General features: G+C 43.4%; 1 protein-coding gene across 4 annotated transcripts in view; it reads left to right on the top strand.

The window, feature by feature from the left end:
- Positions 1–243: 243 nt before the first annotated feature.
- PCMT1 (protein-L-isoaspartate (D-aspartate) O-methyltransferase) overlaps positions 244–19,712 on the top strand; it is a 41,811-nt gene continuing 22,342 nt past the window's right edge. For 2 of the 4 annotated variants that reach the window (XM_065632555.1, XM_065632556.1), the window contains exons 1-2: positions 7,217–7,469; positions 19,602–19,706. In XM_065632555.1, the coding sequence (XP_065488627.1) occupies positions 7,217–7,469; positions 19,602–19,706 (358 nt within the window). Of the gene's footprint in view, positions 403–7,216; positions 7,470–16,010; positions 16,135–19,601; positions 19,707–19,712 lie in introns of those variants that run through there. The other 2 variants (XM_065632558.1, XM_065632557.1) reach the window with 2 other exon arrangements.

Raw genomic sequence — 19,712 nt, 5'->3', positions numbered from 1 at the left:
CCGGCCAGGGCGGGGAAGCGGAGCGGCCACTGGCCCGGACCCGCCGTATGTAGCAGCCACACGGCGCCAGCTGCCGGCGTTTACCGAGACGGACAGGCCGCGGCGGGCTGCGCCCTATCAGCGCCGGCTGTCAGCTAACCGGCAGCTGGGGGAGCGGGCGCGGGGGTTGCGTTCCCGCCCTGGGGAACGCAGGGGCCGGGGGCGCCGGGCGCTGGCGCTGCGGGCCCGGGCGTCGCCGGCACGGACCGCGACCGCTACACCGGCATGTACCGCCCAGTTCTGTGCAGAATCGGGGCCGGGAGAAGAAGAAGCAAATCAGTGAATTTGGCAGTGCACTCACCTGTCTGCGCAGCTGGGCCGCCTTCCCCCCAGAATGTTACACGTGTGTCTCATCTTCGCAAGGTCACCAACTTTTATTTTCTCAAAATCTGTGACTTTTATAGCAACTAATGATTTCCAGTCTAGATTTGCTTTTAAATATGTGCGATTGATACTCTCCTCCTTCAGTCAGATTCCTACCTGGACAGAAGGAAGCACAACAATATTTTTTAATGTCCCAAATACTGCATTAAATCGAACAAGAACATACATGTGCTTCCTTTATCGTGTTTCACTTGACACCTAAACAGCCATGCAATAAGTAAAGTTCAGAGGTTGGTTGTAAGATGAGCTAAAGCCTGACATAGCTATGTTGTCATTTTGGAGGATAGAACGGTCTATCCAGTCACTGCAGTGCAGTGAGGGACTTTCTCACAAGTGCCTTCCTACTTTTACAACCCAATTTTCTGCTGCGTTTTTTCCGAAGCTGCCACTGCCGGCTTTCTGAGGTTCTGCCAGGTGGACTTACCAGCTTTAGCAGCAGTGGCTTGGTCAAACTTTCACCTGTGTTATTGCAGTGTGCCCGCCAAAGCCGCCTGTCAGATTTCTTCTACACAGCATTCTTGAGTTCTTTATCAAGTCTGCTGTGACATTTTGTAACCCTTCAGATGTGACACCAAATCAGTGATATTTTATATGATTTATGCATCATTTTAACTTCCATTTTGAGGAATGTTCTGTTGTGTTTTTTTTAATAATCATGTACAGCAGAGTGCAACACTGAACATATTCAAAAAGCTGGATGCTATTATAGTCTACCATACCGCAAGCCTTAAACCAGCTTTGTTGTACGCCACAGTATCATTATTATTCTACAGTAGCCAATACCTCTGAGGCCCTTTATTAAATTAACAGCGATCCTGCAAGTCACTGTGAACTCCAAGGGTATTTTCTGCTAATTCTTGTGACACTTGTAAGAAAGGTCAATAGGCAGCCTCAGAATACAGCTACAGACCAGATAGCTAAAAGTAGAAGAGATAACACATTGGGATTATTGAAATGTTTTATTAGGCACATGGTTTTGTTGGTTACTTTGTGATTTCTTTATTTTCTCTCTCGTGCTCTTGGGTGATTTATTTCTTTGCTCAGGTTGTTTGTTCAAAAGCATTTGGGTAATATTAAGAGGCGTAGGTTGGACATAGAGGCTATTTTCATTAAGAAGGAAAGAAAGAATCACAATTTTTTCTTCCCTGTCTTACACTTTTTTTAAGAAAATGTTGGCAGCATGCTATGTGATGGAGGGGAGAGCTGTGATGGATTTAGGGCTGCTGTGTAAACCTTTAAATATATTCTCTGTGTTTGGTCATTATGAAAGATGTGCACTGTGTTAGTATGTTGTTTCAGTGTAATATCAGATTTAAATAAACAAAAGGAGGAAACAAACACCGGGAGAAAATATGCCTCATTAGAATATTTCCAAGGTTGTCAAAAATTACATTAAGTCTAGATGAAGCTGACTCTGGCCATTGGGTCCAAACATATTAGCTGAGACAACAAGAAGCATCTATGGACTGTCCTTAAATGTGGCTATAGCTAGGAGTGTGAGTGAAAGGGAAGAAAATGGAAAGCATTCCTCTCTCTGCCAGAGGTTAGGGGGCCTGGGAACGCAGGCACTTACTAGATCGGTGGATGTACTAGGGCAGGATAAAGCTAATTCTGAACTCTGCTTATAATCTGCTTTCCTCTAATTATCATTCAACAATATTTTAAGAAGGTTATTTGGAGATGCCGTATTTACTGCTGGTCATAACTCCTGGAGTTGTGCCCAGTTTGATCTCTTGAACAAGCGCAGTTGCTCTGCAGGGAGCTGCAGAGCAGACTTAAAAGCAGAGTGCCAGGGCCCTGAGTGCATTTGTAACCCTTACACGTCCTCACCTGGGGCTCTCACCTGGGCTGGGCACCTGCTCCTGGCCCGAGCTGTGTTGTAGGAGGACCCGTGTCCAGCCATGTCCCTGACTTGGTGAACGGCTTGACTTGAGGCCTGACTTGTCACTTTGCTTTTGCTTGATGGCATAACTGTTACTGTGCCCAGCCTTGTTCTGCTTGCCTCGCTCGGACACTGTGGGATGGCATCCTGCTGTGTGGCATTGTCATCCCTGGCTCCAGGCTCACGTTCCCTCATGGAGGGGTCTCATTTCTGCTGCTCCATAATATGGAGAGTCACTGATGTGCCTGGGTCCTTCCCACCTCCTCTGTGAGTGCAGGGCATGGAAAACAGGGATGCCGAGTTCAAAATAATGTGAACTTCTGAAATGGAAGTAAAAAATGGAGGTACACACCAAGCTGGTTTGAGATTACAGGAAAAGAAATAAGAGGAAGGAGAGCAATTAAGTTAAAACCAGAATGGAGGCAGGGAGAAGAGTGAGTGTAGGTGTAGAAGCCAATTAGTGTGAGGTTTGGGACATAACTGTGGAAATGTTCAGCAGGAACATTTCACAGGGAAATTTCTGCTTGTGGTATGCATATACATATGCAGAAGCAGATGAGATCAGGCAGTGATAATCAATTTTTCATATGCTTTTTAGATTCAAAGAATTTTAAAAATCTTTAAATTTAAAGAACTTTAAAAATCTAATGGGTTCATGAGGTAGAAGGGAAGGGATGAAACAGAAAATGTAGCATGGAGGGCTTTATGTATAAATGCATGTAAGTACTGCTAAGGGATTGAGATGTGGGTGAATGTGCGGAAGAGAGATCCAGCATGTGCTTAAAATGAGTGGGATTCTGTGTCAGAATAATCAAGCGATGACCCACTCTGGCTGCTGGCATTCCCGTGCCTCTTCCCTAACAGGGCTGTCCATGCAGCAGCTCCCTGGGGAGTCCAGGGAGGTGGCTGTACCTGTGAGAGATGGAGCTGCCTGCAACTAACAGTGGGTGCCCAGGGACCAAGGTGCTCACGTGGGTTTGGACAAGTGAGGAGGAAGAGGATACAAGAATACTGAGTGCCAGAGCAGATGGAGAGGTTCCACGTGAATACTGATGGCCAGATTTTTTTTTTTTCAATTTCTGGTTGTCTTTTACTCTAGTGTAGAATGTCTGTGTTCCTTTTAGTTTTATCTTAATGGATATACTCTGGATAAGTTTTAAAAATGGACTCATGGCCTGGAGTTATAGAGCAGAAAGAGCTAGGGACTCTCGTTTGTTTACTGCACAAATGGGTGCATCCTGCCACTACTGGTGCACTTTAGTTTCTCAGGGCCCTTTGAGGCAACTTGGCTTGTCTTAAAGCTCCCGGAAACCAGCAGAGCCAAATGCTGTTCCCTTCACACATGCCTGGTATCCATCCAAGACACCCCAGATATCACTTAGGCTCACACTTACGTTCTTGTCATTCTCTGAATAGTCATGCCAAGAACATAGTCAAGAAATGGGCAATAGGTACAGTCATTCCGAAAGTACCTGGGCAAGTCTGCAAGTTCCTAGGAGATAAAGGTGGGCTCTTTCTCTGTGCTCTGTGACAAGCTTAACCCTAATTCATGCTGGTCTCAGTAAGCGGTTCGTATGTAAATGGTTTCTCTTGTGTTTCTGGTCTCCCAAGGGGGTAAGTATCCCTGGAATGCTTTTAAACACGGGCCAGCTAGTTTCTTGCCAACAGCCTCTCTATGTGAGGGCAATGCAGTTTGCTTGCATCCGACAACAGAAAATGTCTTTTACATTTAAAACAATGAAGTATTTTTGTGTATGTATTTTTACAATGTCTGTCTGTTCTCTGCACTTGCTGCCCTTCGGGAATTCCTCTAACTGCATGGGTTCTTTCCCTTTCTCCCAGCCCACTGGATATAACAGGGAAACCTTTTATATTCTGGAGTAGGCTGGGAGTCTCTCACAGACTGTAGAACAGTTGCCAGATCATGCTTAGGAGAAGTTAGATGGGGAATACAAAATGAAGCAGTGAATCTGCCTCCAGGATTAAAAGAATCAGATGGGAAAGGTCTGGGAAGTCTATGGATGGGACCTGGTATATGCACTGGGCAACTGCCAGATTTGCCCTGGATTGACTGCTAGCCAGGAATCCAGATTCCCACCTTCACGTAATTTTCTTCATCTGAACCAGCATTGATGTGATGTAGTATATGTGTTGTGTAGACCTGGACAGGCTGGAGAGTTGGGCGGGGAAAAATTTAATGAAATATAACAAGGGAAAGTGCAGAGTCTTGCATCTGGATAGGAGCAACCCCAGGTTCCAGTATAGGTTGGGGAATGACCTATTAGAGAGCAGTGTAGGGGAAAGGGACCTGGGGGTTCTGGTGGACAGCAGGATGACCGTAAGCCAGCACTGTGCCCTTGTGGCCAGGAAGGCCAATGGCATCCTGGGGTGTATGAGAAGGGGGGTGGTTAGTAGGTCGAGAGAGGTTCTCCTTCCCCTCCACTCTGCCCTGGTGAGACCTCATCTGGAATATTGTGTCCAGTTTTGGGCCCCTCAGTTCAAGAAGAACAGGCAACTGTTGGAGAGAGCCCAGCAGAGGGCAACACAGATGATTAAGGGAGTGGAGCATCTCCCTTATGAGGAAAGGCTGAGGGAGCTGGGTCTCTTTAGCTTGGAGAAGAGGAGACTGAGGGGTGACCTCATTGATGTTTATAAATATGTAAAGGGTGAGTGTCACGAGGATGGAGCCGGGCTCTTCTCGGTGAGAACCAATGATAGGACAAGGGGTAATGGGTTCAAAGTGGAACACAAGAGGTTCCACTTAAATATGAGAAGAAACTTCTTCACAGTGAGGGTGATGGAACACTGGAACAGGCTGCCCAGGGAGGTTGTGGAGTCTCCTTCTCTGGAGACATTCAAAACCCGCCTGGACGCCTTCCTGTGTAACCTCACCTAGGTGTTCCTGCTCTGGCAGGGGGATTGGACTAGATGATCTTTTGAGGTCCCTTCCAATCCCTAACATTCTGTGATTCTCTGATCCCTCCCAGAATGGGTTCTCACACAGAAGATGGTGTTACCTGTGTCTCCCATGGGGGTATGTTACGCCGTGTACATCCTTGGATCAGGAATGCTTTTAAGAAACAATATAAGATGTGAATTTATATCTGATGGATGATACGTTATTTTCTCTAATGTATATACATGATCCAATTGATAGGGCCTATCTATTCACAGTTATCTATCACTATTCTCATGTTTCAAAAGCAAAGAACTGAAAATGGTGCTGTCTGGTACCAAGCATATGACATACCTGCACTGTTGTGCCTGATTAAGAGAGGAAGCACTGTAAAATTGGAGTCTCGGATGTGTGGAAGTTCATTTACAGGGATCAGAAGGGAGGACAAATGCCAAATCACAGCACTGACAGTAGGTTTCCCAAAATTGCAATAACGGAATTTGTTTTCTGTTAAAAACGATAGAAACACATATAGATAACAGGTGGCAAATGAATATTGGTGACAAAATTAAAAATTAAGGAGTTTAGGAGTATCCAGGAATACCACATGACTGTAGGAAGTTAATTCTGTGCTTAAGTGCATTACACCAGAGGCTATGGGAGGAACCAGATGTGCTGCTTCTCCCTTCAGATTGCTACTTCACCGTGTGCCCACGCTGGGACAGAGAAAAGGCCACACCGAAAGCATCAGTCTGGCATTTATTAAATTCCGAGTTACTGATTTTATGACCTAGACACCTTTCGAAAGGAATTTTAGTTTGTAAGTTGGTCCCGAAACAGCATCGCGCCAGCAGATGCTGCTGTAGATCACTGGTACCCTGGCAGCGGTTAGCCATACACGCAGGTGCCAACTCCCATACGCTTCCATCTCTCCCCATTTTTTGTGTTGTTTCCCAGTCACATCTTCCTTTCCCTGGCCGCTGTCCCGCCGCCGCTGCCGTGACCGCCGCCTCGGGGGCAGCTCCCGCCCGGCCGGGGCAGGGCTGGCGGGGCCGACGGCAGCCCGCGCCCGCTGACCAATGGCAGCCTCCAACACGTAGGCCTGGCCCGCGCAGGCTGGCCGAGGCCAATAGGCGCGCCCCATGCAAAGCACCGCGCCGCGGGACTGCGATAATTGGCTCCGTTGCAAGGGCGGCGGGCCGCGCGCTGGGCCGCTGCGGGGGGCCGGCGGCGGCGCCGTGACCGGCAGTGCGGGCTGGGCCGGGGACCGCCGCCCCACTGCCCCGCGTCTTCGGTACGCGGCGTGTGCTGGCTCTTTTCACGACAGCGGCCAAAGCCGGGGGGCGGAGGCGGAAGAAAGTACCGACGCACCGTTTCGCTAACTCATTCATTAACGGAGCTCCTTAGCTCACAAGCCCACCGACCCGTCCCGACTCCCGCAGCCCCGCCGCTTCTGGGGCGAGGGCAGGGCTGCCCCCTCGCCGCCAGCGCGGTATCCGCGGCCCTTGCAGCCAAACACTGCGAACCGGGAGCAGCCGCCGAGTCCGCGCGCCGCAGGCTGCGGCTGTGGGGAGGGGCGGGCCGGGCCCCGGGCCCGGGAGGCTGGGCGGGAGGGCGCTATGGGCACCGGGGCTTGGGCCGCCCGCGTGCTCCGCCAGCCCGGGTGCGCCCCGCGCCCTCCCCGCGCTCCCAGCGCCGCGCGAGTGGCTACGACGCGCTGCGGCGGTAAGCGCGCTCGTGTGTCACCGGGTGCTCACGGTGGCACTGCGACCGCGGGGGCGGGGAAGGCCGGCTGCCCCGCGCGGGCAGCTGGAGCAGCGGGTGAGCGGCCCGGCCGCGCTCCCCCCGGACAGCGGCGGGGCGGAAGGAGACAGGCCCCTGACGGGCGGCGGCGGAGCGACCCCACCCCCGTCCCCCCGCGCGCGCCCGGGGATCTCCCCACGCGCGCCCCTGGGGGCAACGGGCGCGCATGCGCGGGGGGCAGCGCGGGCCGGCGGAGCGGCGGCGGCCGGAGAATGTCGGGCGCGCGGGGCAGTGGGCGCGTGGCCCCTCCCCTCGGCGGGCGCGCGGCAGCCGTAACGGCGGGGGGGGGAGGAGGCGAGGAGGCGGCGCCTGTGTCGGCGCTGGAGGTTGTGTCCTTCCTGGGGAAGCTGCTGTGCGCAGTCGCGGCGCTGAAGGCGGCTCTGTACCTGCTCCGCAGACTGTGTTTGGCAATGGCCTGGAAGTCGGGAGGCACCAGCCACTCCGAGCTCATCCACAACCTCCGCAGTGAGTCCGGGGCGGGGGGCGCGGGCGGGCGAGGCCCCTCTCGCCTCAGCCGCGCCGTGACCGTTACCGGCCGCACGCACTTCGCATTCCCGCGGTGCGCGCCCAGCCGCCAACTGTCAAGGAGCAGCGCCGGCGGGGGGAGGAGGCGAAGGCGGTGCCCAGCCGGGGGGTGTGTGTCTGGGTGTCCGTTCGGGTCCCTCCCGGGAGGGCGCGGCAAACGCCGCCGCCGTCCCGCAGCCGGGCGGAGGGCGGCGGCCGCTGGCGCAGGGCGGGCCCGGGCTGTTGTTGCGGGAGGAGATGCGGCGGGAGGGGCGGCGCCGATGGCGGTCCCGAAAGGGAAGCGCTGTGCGGCGGCAGTGGCTGTTTTCAGCCCGCCGCCTGCCCCCCTTCCCCGGCCCCGTTCCCGCCGCCTTGTCTCCGCCTGCTCGTAACCCTCTTGTGCGAGCTGAGGCGGGGCCCCGGCGGCAGCTCCGAAGGGCCCGTGCTCCGCCGCACGCACCGGGCTCGGTGTCCCTCTGGCTTCGCTCCGGCCGTCCCTGCCGAGTCAGCGCGCCCCTGCGCGGTGGGGAGCGGCGCCCCAGGCCTCTTGCGGGGAGGGCGGTGGTGTCGGCGGGCGCGCAGCTGCTGTCCTTCGGTCCTTCAGGCCGTGGCTAACCGCAGTGGGAGCTGCGCGACTTTAGGGAACGCGCCGAAGAGGCCGAGGTTGTTTTTGTTTGGTGAAAGGGGCGTGTGGCAGCAGTCCACTCGTGAGGTCCGAAATGCTCGCTTCTCGCCCCAGTTCTGAGTTGCTCCTTTCGAAAAGGTGGTTGGGACCGCAGGGACAGGAGAGGAGCTGAGCTGAGGTTACAGATTCTCGCTCTCGCCTAGCTTTCCAGTGTCTGCCCGGCACTTGGCGTTCCTTGTCCTTACCGAAGGTTTGTGCAGTCCCCGTGCTGTATGTGGAAGGTGTTGGGCGGGTGCTCTTCGCTGACATACATCAGCACAAGTCTGCAGGGTCGTTTACATGTGATCCGGGCTGAGAGGACGGGTTGATAGCACCTTCCTTATTCAGAGCTTCTGTTGTTTGTATTAATTTCGAATTAATCTGTATTAGATACACTTGGAGTGTCTTGTCTTTGCTCCTGCTCTTTCCCTCCCTCTCCTCAAGTCCATGTCCTAGACATAAAAGGATGTAGATTTGGAGCCTGTATTATGGCAGTTGTCTCCTATTTTAGTAGTGCTGCGAGTCTGCAGACAACTTCACCTGTTTGGCCTCATTATTTTTGAGGCATTGGAGGAGAATCGCCCTTGTGGTTTTCTCCAGTCTGATTGTGTTGGATCCTTTGATCCTGTGGTCTTTTCCAGCATTTTCTTTTGCTGCTCTTTTGAGAACTCTTCCATCCAGTAGAGCAATGTATGTCGAAGTGACTTTCAGTTTCACTGTAAAAACTGCCTGGTTAACAAATAGATAATAATTTCTCTAGTTATGACAGTTGCAATGCATTTTGGGCTTGATTTTTCAACTGTAAGGGCTAGAAATACTGTTTTGGTGAAATTCTGTTCACTTACACAGCAGGGGAAAACTTTCTGATGTAAAAATGAATGTCATCTTCCAAAATATATCCAAAAAGTTATTATTGCTGGAATTGTCCATGGCTCTGAGAATCTGAAGGCAAAACTGATTTCTTTGTTGAAGAAAACAATGACAGTGTTTTTCAACACATGGAAACTGTTTAAGGCTTTGCAAATAATAATAAAAAGTTTAAAACTGTTGTAGTTAGTACACAACAATAACAGCCAGTATAGGATGAGGAAAGTAAACTAGAAGTTTTTAAGAATGTAATCTCAAAATATACAGTGATGGTACTTACCTGGAAAATTATAGTCTGTAATTTCCCTCTCCCCCTCTGGTTTGCATATGTATGCCAGAATATTTTGAGGGGTGTTACATAGTGGATTGGAAATAAAATATTGCAGAGGCACAAAGACTTTTGATCTTGCAGCAGAATTGTGTTGTTGACTCCAGTGGGACTCCAGTGATGGCGTAGGGCATTGTCAGTGCAGAGCAGTTGCACCTTATGAACCATAACTTTTAAATAAGAGTTCTCCAGGTAAGATCATACCTTGTTGCTAAAGTTGGGAGCAAATAATTGATTACAGAAAGACTAAAATATTCTAGAGAATTCTTTTTTAATAGTAGATCCCTCAATGTATGTAACTTTTTTTCTCTAAAAACAGCTAAGCAGCAGAGCATTTCTGGCATTTTTATGATAGAAGTAAGAATGGAAGGCAGATTAGGTTAATTTCATATTGTCTGAATGTTTATCTTGTGTGTAACTGTAATTTGCATAACTTAAAGGAAATAATGCATATTGTAGTGACACAGTATGTTTTCTTCTGCAGCCTGGTTGAGAGGTTCTTGCTCCTGCCCTTACGCCACAAGTCTTAATTTTACTGTGCTTATAGAACTGCTTGTGAGGGAGGCTGTGTTGTATGACTGGGTTACTTTCTCATTACTCTCCTTGCAAAACATCAAAGTTTAAACTCCTTAATATCTGGAAGCTGTTGTACTATAATGGTTAGAGAAGCAGGGAACTTTGTTGTGGGCATAAATGCGCTGGGGAGAGTAGGAGCTGCTTAAGCTGGTTTTGCTTCCAAATAAAAACATTAACTGGAAGACTCCTGTAGGCTACGTATTCTTTTCCTTTGAAACAGCTAAAAGGTTATTCTTTATTGTAAGCTGTTATTGACAGTTACTGTCTCTTCTATGTTGTGGCAATAAAGAGCTGTAATTTCATGGTACTATATTAACATAAGCTTATTGCTTATTTCACTGTTGCCTTAACTATACAGTTAACTTTTCTATAATGGTAAAGATCGGTGTGTTAGAGCAGTGGTAAGTGCTTTTGTGTGTTTGTATGCAGATTTAGGCATGTATTCTTTACCAGTCTTATCTCTGCTTTCATGTCTTAAAAGAGACAAACTAATGAAGAGGGCCCTGGAACTCTGCATATTTTTCAGTGTGTAGAGACAAGTGACTGAAGAATGTTCCGTGACTTTTTGTTTTATTGTTTTAATTTTTAGCTGTTTGTTGCATCGTAAACATGTTATTGCACCGTTCATTTGAGGCATCGTACATGCGTGATTTGTGACATATACAAAATAAACTTGCTTAAAATGCACTTTTCTTCACAATAAAAATGCTGTCCTTGAATGTGCTGTTTCCACAAGGTGTTCAGCTGCTTTGTTTTGCAATGATTCTTGAAACTACTTCTCATTTTAAAGACTTTTTTTCTCTGGATGTTTGATTCTTCCAGCTTTAAAGCTATTTAAAAATATTTTTTCACCTTTACAGAGTAGTTATTTCAATCTTTGGTTCTTCCTAAATGAAAATAGTTGAACACGGGCTTTCGAACTTGAGCAAACTTTCCCCCTAAAAATTATTTAAATAAAGATCTTTTAGCAGATGACACTTCTAGGAAACTATCTAAATGCGGATTACTGTAGGGTTAGAAATCATGCTAAACGTAGAAATAATTGACTGTGTTTACATAACTGTGTCTGGAGTTTCTTTTTGTTGTGAACCTACTGTATAGGGATGCTGAGAAAACAAGGAAAGACTGGGTAATTGATGACTTATTTACTGTTATCTTGCTTGGTTTAAGATCTTCACATTCTATATCTGTATCTTTTTTTTTTTTCCCCTCTTTAGCTTCAGTTGTCCACTGTTCTCTCATCTCACTATTGGATCATTTTAATCTCCTTCTGTCTTTTGTCCTTGGACTCTTGCCAAGTCTTGTTGCTTTACACGCCAGCATCTTAGAAATCACGTTTTCCTCCCCACCTGCAGAACTGAAAAATTGGTCCCTGTCCAATTTACAATCCATCAAAGTTAATTAAGTTTCTATATAGCACCTCTCTTTCTCTCCTCCAAATCAATATGGTGTGCTGCCATATGACGCTCTTTCTTTGTTTATTTCTCTGATCGTGTTGTACCAGTGGTGTTATAAGCTTGGTGGTGTTATACATGCTTCTGAATCCACATTTCTAGGCAAAAGTGAAGGTGAATTAACTTGACTGTGGCTCAAGTGCTGCATGATGTTAACCATCTGTGGGCTTCTTTCCTGCTACACTGTTTCCTCTTCATCATCTAAGAAACTTGTATCATAAAAGTTAGCAACTGTAATTTACGAGAGACCACAAATTCCATAGAATTCCATGCCTCGTTTGAGACCAGATTCCTAATTTTTCAGTGTGAATTGTGTTTTGAATCAGTATATATTAGAATATTGTCAGGCTTTGTGAATTCTGTTCTTAGATATGCTAAAGATATTTCTCTGAGTGTTTTATTATTTAGATGTTAAATAATTAGAAATGATGTCTTGGCAAGTTTCATCACGGTGAAGTGTTGCCTACAATGAATCTGCACATTTGTTGCAGGTTTTTGATTGCTGAAGTTAAATTTCTTTGGGAACTGCCATGAATGTGAAGGCATTGAATATGGCATTGCTAAGCTTAAGCTAGGTTCAGCAGAAACTAAACATTGGTTTTGTTTTGTTTTTTTCCCCTTCTGTGTAATTTCACTTAATTTATCCAGATCTCTTCTACATCTGTCTAATTTTGCTCAAGGAGGAGTAATGTAACTTGGATGAACATGAAGAAGGGAAATAGCAATGGAAAATTAGACCAATAAAAAACATTTAACCCAAATTTAGTATTACCACTGTACAAGCAGTTATGCTGCGCATTGTGTGCATTCGGTGGACACACTTTCCTTGTAGTATTGAGGCTTGAATGACTAAGCATTGTAACTCGTGGTGGGATAATGAAACAGTTGAAAATTAAACTTTTTTAAAATAAAAAATTAACACATCCACTGATATTAACATGCTAACATTTAAGAACATCTAAAATTTCTTAAATTTAGCTAATGTCTCAGGTGGCATAGAGTTGAAATCTGTGGTGTTGTTTGTTTGTTTTTTTTTTTTTGAGCACTGGGATTTTCTTGTTAGCAAGTAATTCAAATAATTGCCTAAAAGAGTTGCCATGAGACCTTTTTGTTAGTGATTTAAGTATTTCTTACTGATTTGCACATGTCAGTGAAATATTTTGGAGTAATTTCTACACCCTTAACCTTCTAAGAGAGAGATCTTGAAGTAAATAAAGACGGCTTGACATCTCAGAAATAAGAAATGTTAACAGAAAGGAAGAGTAACTTTAAAAACATTCATAACATTTTATATGTGTGTAAATTAGGATTGTGTTCTTAATTGGTTCTTTGGCATATTTTTTTCCCCTCAATTTTAGACAATGTGTCCATGTAGTTTTAAAAACATACCCACTTTTTCCCACAACAACCCCAAAATTCAGTGCAACGAAGTCCAAGTCCTCAGTCATCCAGGAAAAAAGAGAGCATGTTTTTGGCTGCTTATTTGTATCACAACACTTTATATTCAGTATAATCGGTCATTTTAATTTAAAAATTTAAAAACATATAGTTCTTTTGCTTGATTGTGGTGTGGTTTTTTGGTGTGGTGTTTTGGTGGGTTTTTTTGGTTTGGTTTGGTTTTGGTTTTTTTTGTTTAGTTGTTTTTTTTTGTGTGTGTGTTTGTTTGTTTTGTCTCTGTTTGGGTTTAATGGCAGTTTGGGGTTTTTTTGGTAGTCTAAAGCTGCCTGGTAACCCATAGTAAAATATAAATAATTTTGCAAGTCTGTTCCCTTACAGGTGATCACTGTTGCTTGTGGGCATGTTAAAAAGCAGGAATCTTGCACGCTTTAGTTTCAATGTAGCTCGAAGCTTTTCTTTTAATGCTACTGTTTATTTCACCTTGGGGTAGTATCAACAGTTCAGTAAGAGCTATTAATAAGCTTGGAAAGAAACGCATAATGTTCATGTTCTTCTGAATTTTTTTTTTCTGTGAATACAATACCTGTATATAAAAGCAATAACACTTTTTTAAGTAAAAGTTTTTCCTAAGATGAGGTTCACCTTATTAATGTTTTTACTTTCAATTTAAATTACCGAATTTTGGCAAAAATGGAGTAAACTCTTTCAGAGCTCGAGAAAAGTAAATTTTTGGAATGATACATCTCTTGGACTGCTTGACTTGTGAGTTATGTATTAAGACTTCAGAACCTGAATACTGCAACATTGGACTTAAGCACAAAGTACTTTTAAACACTTGCATTGTCAAAGTCTAGAAGAGATGGTCAGACAAATATAACTTTTGAAATTCTTCCTTATTTTTGCTAGTATGACAGCTTTGTTCCAAGAATTGGCATCATGTTTTGCTGATCTTTTGATCTTCTTCAGCTTTTGCATAGTAAGAGTGCCTGTTTTAATGAAACCATCTTCATAATAACAGACAACTCGTGGTCTGGCTGCTGTTCTTGACAGCATTGGCTTTTCTGAAAACGGATCAGCAAAGTGGTTGCATGGAATCTGCTCAGTAAGGTATGAGATACGCAGCATCTGCCTTTCTTTAAAAATCTACTAAAGCTATTAAATAGTCTTTACTCAGGCCTTAACTGTGACTAGAATTGCTTATCTGTCTGTCTTATCCAGCTAAGTTTATCTTAACCTCTGCAACAGTTTTTAGTTACTATCGATGATTGTTGCCTCTTTGTAATGAACTCTTGAGTTTTGACATTCTGTGTGATTTGTAAGTGAAGTTCAGCCCTCTCAAATGTAGAAGGATCAATGTGTACTCAGAGCTGAAGTGTTGCTCATCTGCCCATGGGCGTTAAAGTGTTTTGGAAAACAGTTCTGTGTTCTTGCAGGCTGAACCCAATCTTAAAGTCACTTCTTTCACTCAGCTGCTGATGCAGATTTAGGAAAAATCAACATAACCATGTCAAGAAATGTGAGTATGTTAGAGACAGCTTTTGTGATAAAGATATGCATTATAAGACTACGAGCAAAGAATTAGCATGCCTTTCTCCACCCCCAGAGAAGAAAGTGGTTAATACCAACTATTCAACATTGGCCTACAGTATGAAGGAGCAATACAGCTGTGATTAAATACGCCTAAATTAGTAATCTGCACACTTTGGGATCCATTAAAATTAACAGAGAGATCTTATCCATTATACTGAAACTGACTTGTTTTTGAGGGTGATCATTATTAAATAGGGAAGGAGTACTCCCATAAAGTTCAAGTGAAATTTTGGAAAGTGAGTTTGTATTTAACTGAATCTGAGGGCTGTATACGAATTTGTCATATTGAACCTGGGTTTTGGTTCCCATGTGGTTTTTATCTGTGCATGTTTTGAGTAGCATTTAGATGCTAATTTAACGTTTTTTAAAAAAATCTGCCTCTGGGATTTTCATGGGATTCAAACTTTGTGTTTAATTTCTGGACTCCAAGATTAGTTCTGACCGACCCTTACTTTCCTCAGTCTTTCTGTCATTGTGTCTCTGAACGACAAACTCTCAACTGATTCCTTCCAGTTAGCAGTATGCAATATTCTGTTTGAATAATGTATTATTATGAATCTGGATCACAGTGACAACAGGCAGCCAGCTGAATGTTTGGGGCAGATACTCTTAAATTAGCAGAGCACAAGAGGTTTGTATGTATGAGTGGTTTAAAAAACACAGGTTTCCAAACACCTACTTTCAGTTTCTTAAGCACAAAGGGCTTTGTATGTTTTGGGGTCAACTGTCCTTTTGTGGATCTTGGGATGCTGATCCATCACTTCTTGTTCAAAGTGCTTCGTTTGTGTTCATGGTTTACTGTGAAATCTTCCTATACTTGTTACTTAAACAAAATTCTATTAACTGAATTGTTTTCTTTCACATCTTTTTTCTTCCTCCTCCGACACAAAAAGACCCTGACCTTAAAAACATCAGTTGATCAGCTGTTTAAAACCAACTAACTTCACATTGCTTGAAAATCAAGATGTGGTTCTGTTCCAGCCTACTTTCCTCTTGAAAGTTGCTAGCTGGTTTGTGTGGGTCAGATAGAGACATCTGGAAACTGTTATTTGTCACTTAAATTTTAATCTACTTGATTTCAACTTTTTTGGTAATATAGAGCTATATGTGCTTTGAATCATGCTTTAAGACCTGTGTATGATTTAAAAATATCAGTGTTTTGCTGAAAAGTCATCTCCATAAGTGAAGTATTCTGCAGTGGTTATGGATAAAGTAATTTGGGGAGAAACTGAACTATGTGGATGCTGAAATCATCCCACAGTTAGTGATTTTGAGATCTGCAGGAGCATTTTGTTTATGTAAAGCCAGCAACAGGAGGTGTCTGGGGAGCTGTTTATAGTTTGTATAGTAAGCTTGTGTGCTGGGTTTTATCATGTGGCAATGAGACATCCTTTTTGTGATCTGGAAGCTAGTCTTGGTGTAAATGTTGACTGCTAGTATTTTGTGGTTTGGTTGGAAACTTACTTGATAAATAGTCAGGATAACATCAGTGATGATGGCAGTTCTTTGAAATATAAGCACTTCAGTAATGTATTTGTTGCTAAATAAAAAGATAAGTTGTTTACTTGTTGCAAGTCCCTGGTGTCTTTTCAGACTTCAGCTCTTTTTTCCTTGCTCTCTGACAGCCAACTCTCCAGTTTCCCAGGTTACATTCAACAGTGGTATATTTCCACCTTCAAGTCCAAGGACTGCTCTGTGAGCTCTCTTCCTGTTTTCATGGTGTTATTTGTGGAAAAGAAGCAAACCAGAGTGAGTTTTCAAAACATGCTCCAATTATGTCAAGCTGTCATTGCCGCAGCCTCTGCAGAGTAACTCTTGAACTCCGCAGACTGTTCTCCACTCTTAAGTGGTTACTTTTTGGCTTTAACCTTTTGAAACTTAGGAGTTGTGCTGATATAACTCTAATAAATAGAGTTTACTCTTGATTTTAAGCTGTAAGTAGGTGTGTTTGTGTATTAGCCTTTGCTGGTAAACATGTTATAATTTAATATCCGATTTGTTGGAAGTACTGATTATCAGAGTCTTGGAACCCCATAGTCTCCTCAAGAAGAGTCTTCTGCACACATTATCATTGGAAAGGATAATCAATCTATATATGTTTAATTTTCCTGCAACATATAGCTTCCTTTTAAGATTTAGAGAATGTTTTGTTTTGGCATTTTATTCATAATTAATTTACTGTTGATTGTCTTGGGGGTTTTTTGGCATTTAGAGCTGGCATGAAATTGCTCTCTTCTTTGCAATGTAAACTTTTATTATTGGCTTTTTTAGATGATATACTTGTTTTCTGGGCTTCAGTTCAGAATCTGATAGGGATTTGTTCCAGACAGAATTAAGATCCTGGCAATTGGTCATCTTGGGATTGCAGGAAGGAAGGAACTTTGAAGTTCAGTACCTTGCAGTTGCTGTGTTTCCTTTGTATGAAACCATGGGATGAAGAAAAATTAATTTTGTTATCAACACAGAAAAAATTACTACAAAGCCAGTATTGACTTTACTGTTTAGGGCTTGATTGCTTTTCTTAATTCCAACCTAAAATTTGTTGTTGTTTTTACTTAGGGCTGAATAGCACTAGTATTCCAAGAGTGTGGTGTGTTTTGGTTTTTGTGTTTTGTGGGTTTTTGTGGGGTTTTTTTTGTTTTTGTTTTTTACTCTGATGTTCTCTATTACATAATAAAGCAAAGTTGAAAAGCAGACTTAATCTATAGGGGGATAATGTGATACCTGTAATTCCACCTTCATATCTGAGAGAGTGTATATTTTATGAAGAGGGAGCATTATTCAGTACATGGCTGAGACATGAGGTCTAGCTTCTCCCCCTGGTTCTGCTCGGGACTCTGTGTGTGAGTCACTTTTTATTTACTGATGGAAAAGATGACACTACAGTCAGCAAATCTCAGGAATATTAGCTGAATGAGAGTGTCCTGAATGCTCAGAATTTGTAGATTATTAGCACCTACTGTTTTTATTTTTTGGGGAGTGATTTGCCTGTCAGTGTAAGCATCACACTTGATAAAGTTGTACATACTTCAGCTGAAACAAAGTTTTGTGCTTTGTTTTGCACAGACATCCACAGTCTCTGCCATGGAGCTCTTACACTCTCACTAAACAATTCGGGGAAAGAATGGGTGAAATATATGAGTAAAATAATAGAATGGAGGCGGAATAAAATTTGAAATGCTGAGAGGGTGAATTTACTTTAAGCAGAAGGATGACAGGAGTAGATGAGAGAGGTGGCAGGCATAAGAGGGGAAATAGATTATGGGTAGTGTGAAAGAAGAGGCTTGGAAGAAGCCTACGTTTACAGCAGTACAGAGGGGGTCCCCTGAAAACTGTAGGAGGCTCTCGGCCTTACCATAGGGTCCTGCAGTGGCTCTTTCAAGCTGGAAGCTTGATCTGGGTATTCTCTGCATGGCTTTTTCCCCAAGGCACAAAAGGAAAGAGCAGATGGCTACATATAGCTGCTAGAATGTATGCATCTATCTGCACAATACACAATCTCAAGGAATAAATTGCAATTTTAGATCTTTCCTGAGTGCTGCTTAGCTGCTGCTTTTTGACCCTTCTGCCTTTCTCTCTTCGCTTCTATTGTAATCAGTTTTGCCTTTTTTTTTTTAATTATTACATTTATTTTAGAGCTACTAATTTCTAGTGATACATAGAGACAATCTAACAGTAAAATTTTTATTTTTTGTTTGTTTGTTTCTATGCTTTCTTCACAGAACTGGTATACAACTAATTCCAAGTGGTCAGGAGATTTTTTTTTTTTCCCCTTACTATCTTATATTGTCAGTGCCAGTGTGTTAATTTATTGATTTGTTTGTTTCCTTTTGGGGTACAATTTTGCTCAATAAGTAAACTTAGGAACTGCTGCAAGTGCCTGCTGTCTGAGATTAAAAAAACTTCCATTGAGATGAGGAGTTTCCTCTAACTGGGACTGTAGTATACAGTTCTAAATTAAGTCAAAGCACGGAATATGTGTAATGTGTGTGGTCTGTGTAGGGAGTATATACTTTTTCTGGGACTTACCAGATATAGAAATAATTCTAAAAAAGAATATTTTAAAAATATTCTTTTAATTAATAATTCGGTAGTATACTCCTATTGCAGTTCTATTTGATAGTTTGTCTTCAGACTAGAAAGCAAAATGTTTGGGTGGGTTATTTTACTCTCTGAATTCAAGCCACTGTTATACAGGATAATTAAATCCAGGTAGTAGCTAAGAAAAAAAACTAAAGAAAATTCCATGATTGATAAAGGGTAGTTGAGAGCACACTATAAACAGAGAAGCCTTTGCAGAAGTTAGCCCAGGCCTGGGCACAGGTGTGTTAGTGTTGGTAGTACTTTAAAATAACACTGCTGCGACTTCAGTTAGGACAATCTTACAAAAGCTCCTTAATCTGTTTTTTGTTACTGCATTTTGGGTTAAATTTTAAAAGTACTCAAATTATCTATTTTTTCCTTTTAAGTATAACTTTCCAAATAAATCCTTCTTGTTTAAAGTAAATAGTTTGGAAGTGGTCGATTTCCACCCTCCCCCCCCCCCCCCAACTTGTTTTCTAAAGTTTTCTGTTACTCATAAATGTCTCTTCAGAACTTTTTAAGAAAAAAAGAATTATCATTTTATCTTGAAAAGTGAACAAAATGCAAAGTGTTTTGATTTAAAAACTCTTTGGCCAGACCCAGCATAAGAATTCTGATTCTATAGGAGTTTATTTACAATAGAATTTTTCTTTTGTTAACACAAAAGAGAAACGGATCTTGAAAATAAAATACTAAGCAAAAATGCTGCAGCTTCACGTTTCTAACCTGCTTTTGTATATTTTTCAATAATTATTTATAGCTTCTTAGAAATATGAATTATGTTTTGTTTGGTGTGTAAAGTAATATCAGTTTCTTACTGACTATGTTTTCCGGAATATCAAAGGTGTGCATGAAGTTGAGTTTTTCTAGGGGACAAATCTTTGCAAATGGTCTCTACTGTTTCAGAAAAGCATAAACAACTGCTGGGAAGTCCTGTTCAAAGTTCACTGGTCTAAGCATTGTTCGATCTGTGGACCACAGCTTAAATTCTAGCATGATGAGGTTTAGAGTCTTAGAGAGGATAAGGTAGTGTGATTTCTCACAATATTAGGAATATACTCATGTATTTCACATGCTCTTGCATTGCAGAAGAGAAACAATGCCTTCAATTCAATTTATCTGTTTATTTGTAGAAAATGGAATAATCAAATCAGACAAGGTATTTGAAGTAATGCTGGCTACAGACCGTTGCCACTATGCAAAATACAACCCTTACATGGATTCTCCACAGTCTATAGGTAAGA

This window comes from Caloenas nicobarica, chromosome 3 (genome assembly GCF_036013445.1).
Source record: "Caloenas nicobarica isolate bCalNic1 chromosome 3, bCalNic1.hap1, whole genome shotgun sequence".
Taxonomy (NCBI): Eukaryota; Metazoa; Chordata; class Aves; order Columbiformes; family Columbidae; genus Caloenas; species Caloenas nicobarica.
The sequence above is the reverse complement of the archived record's forward strand: the minus strand, read 5'-3'. Positions and strand labels throughout refer to the sequence as shown.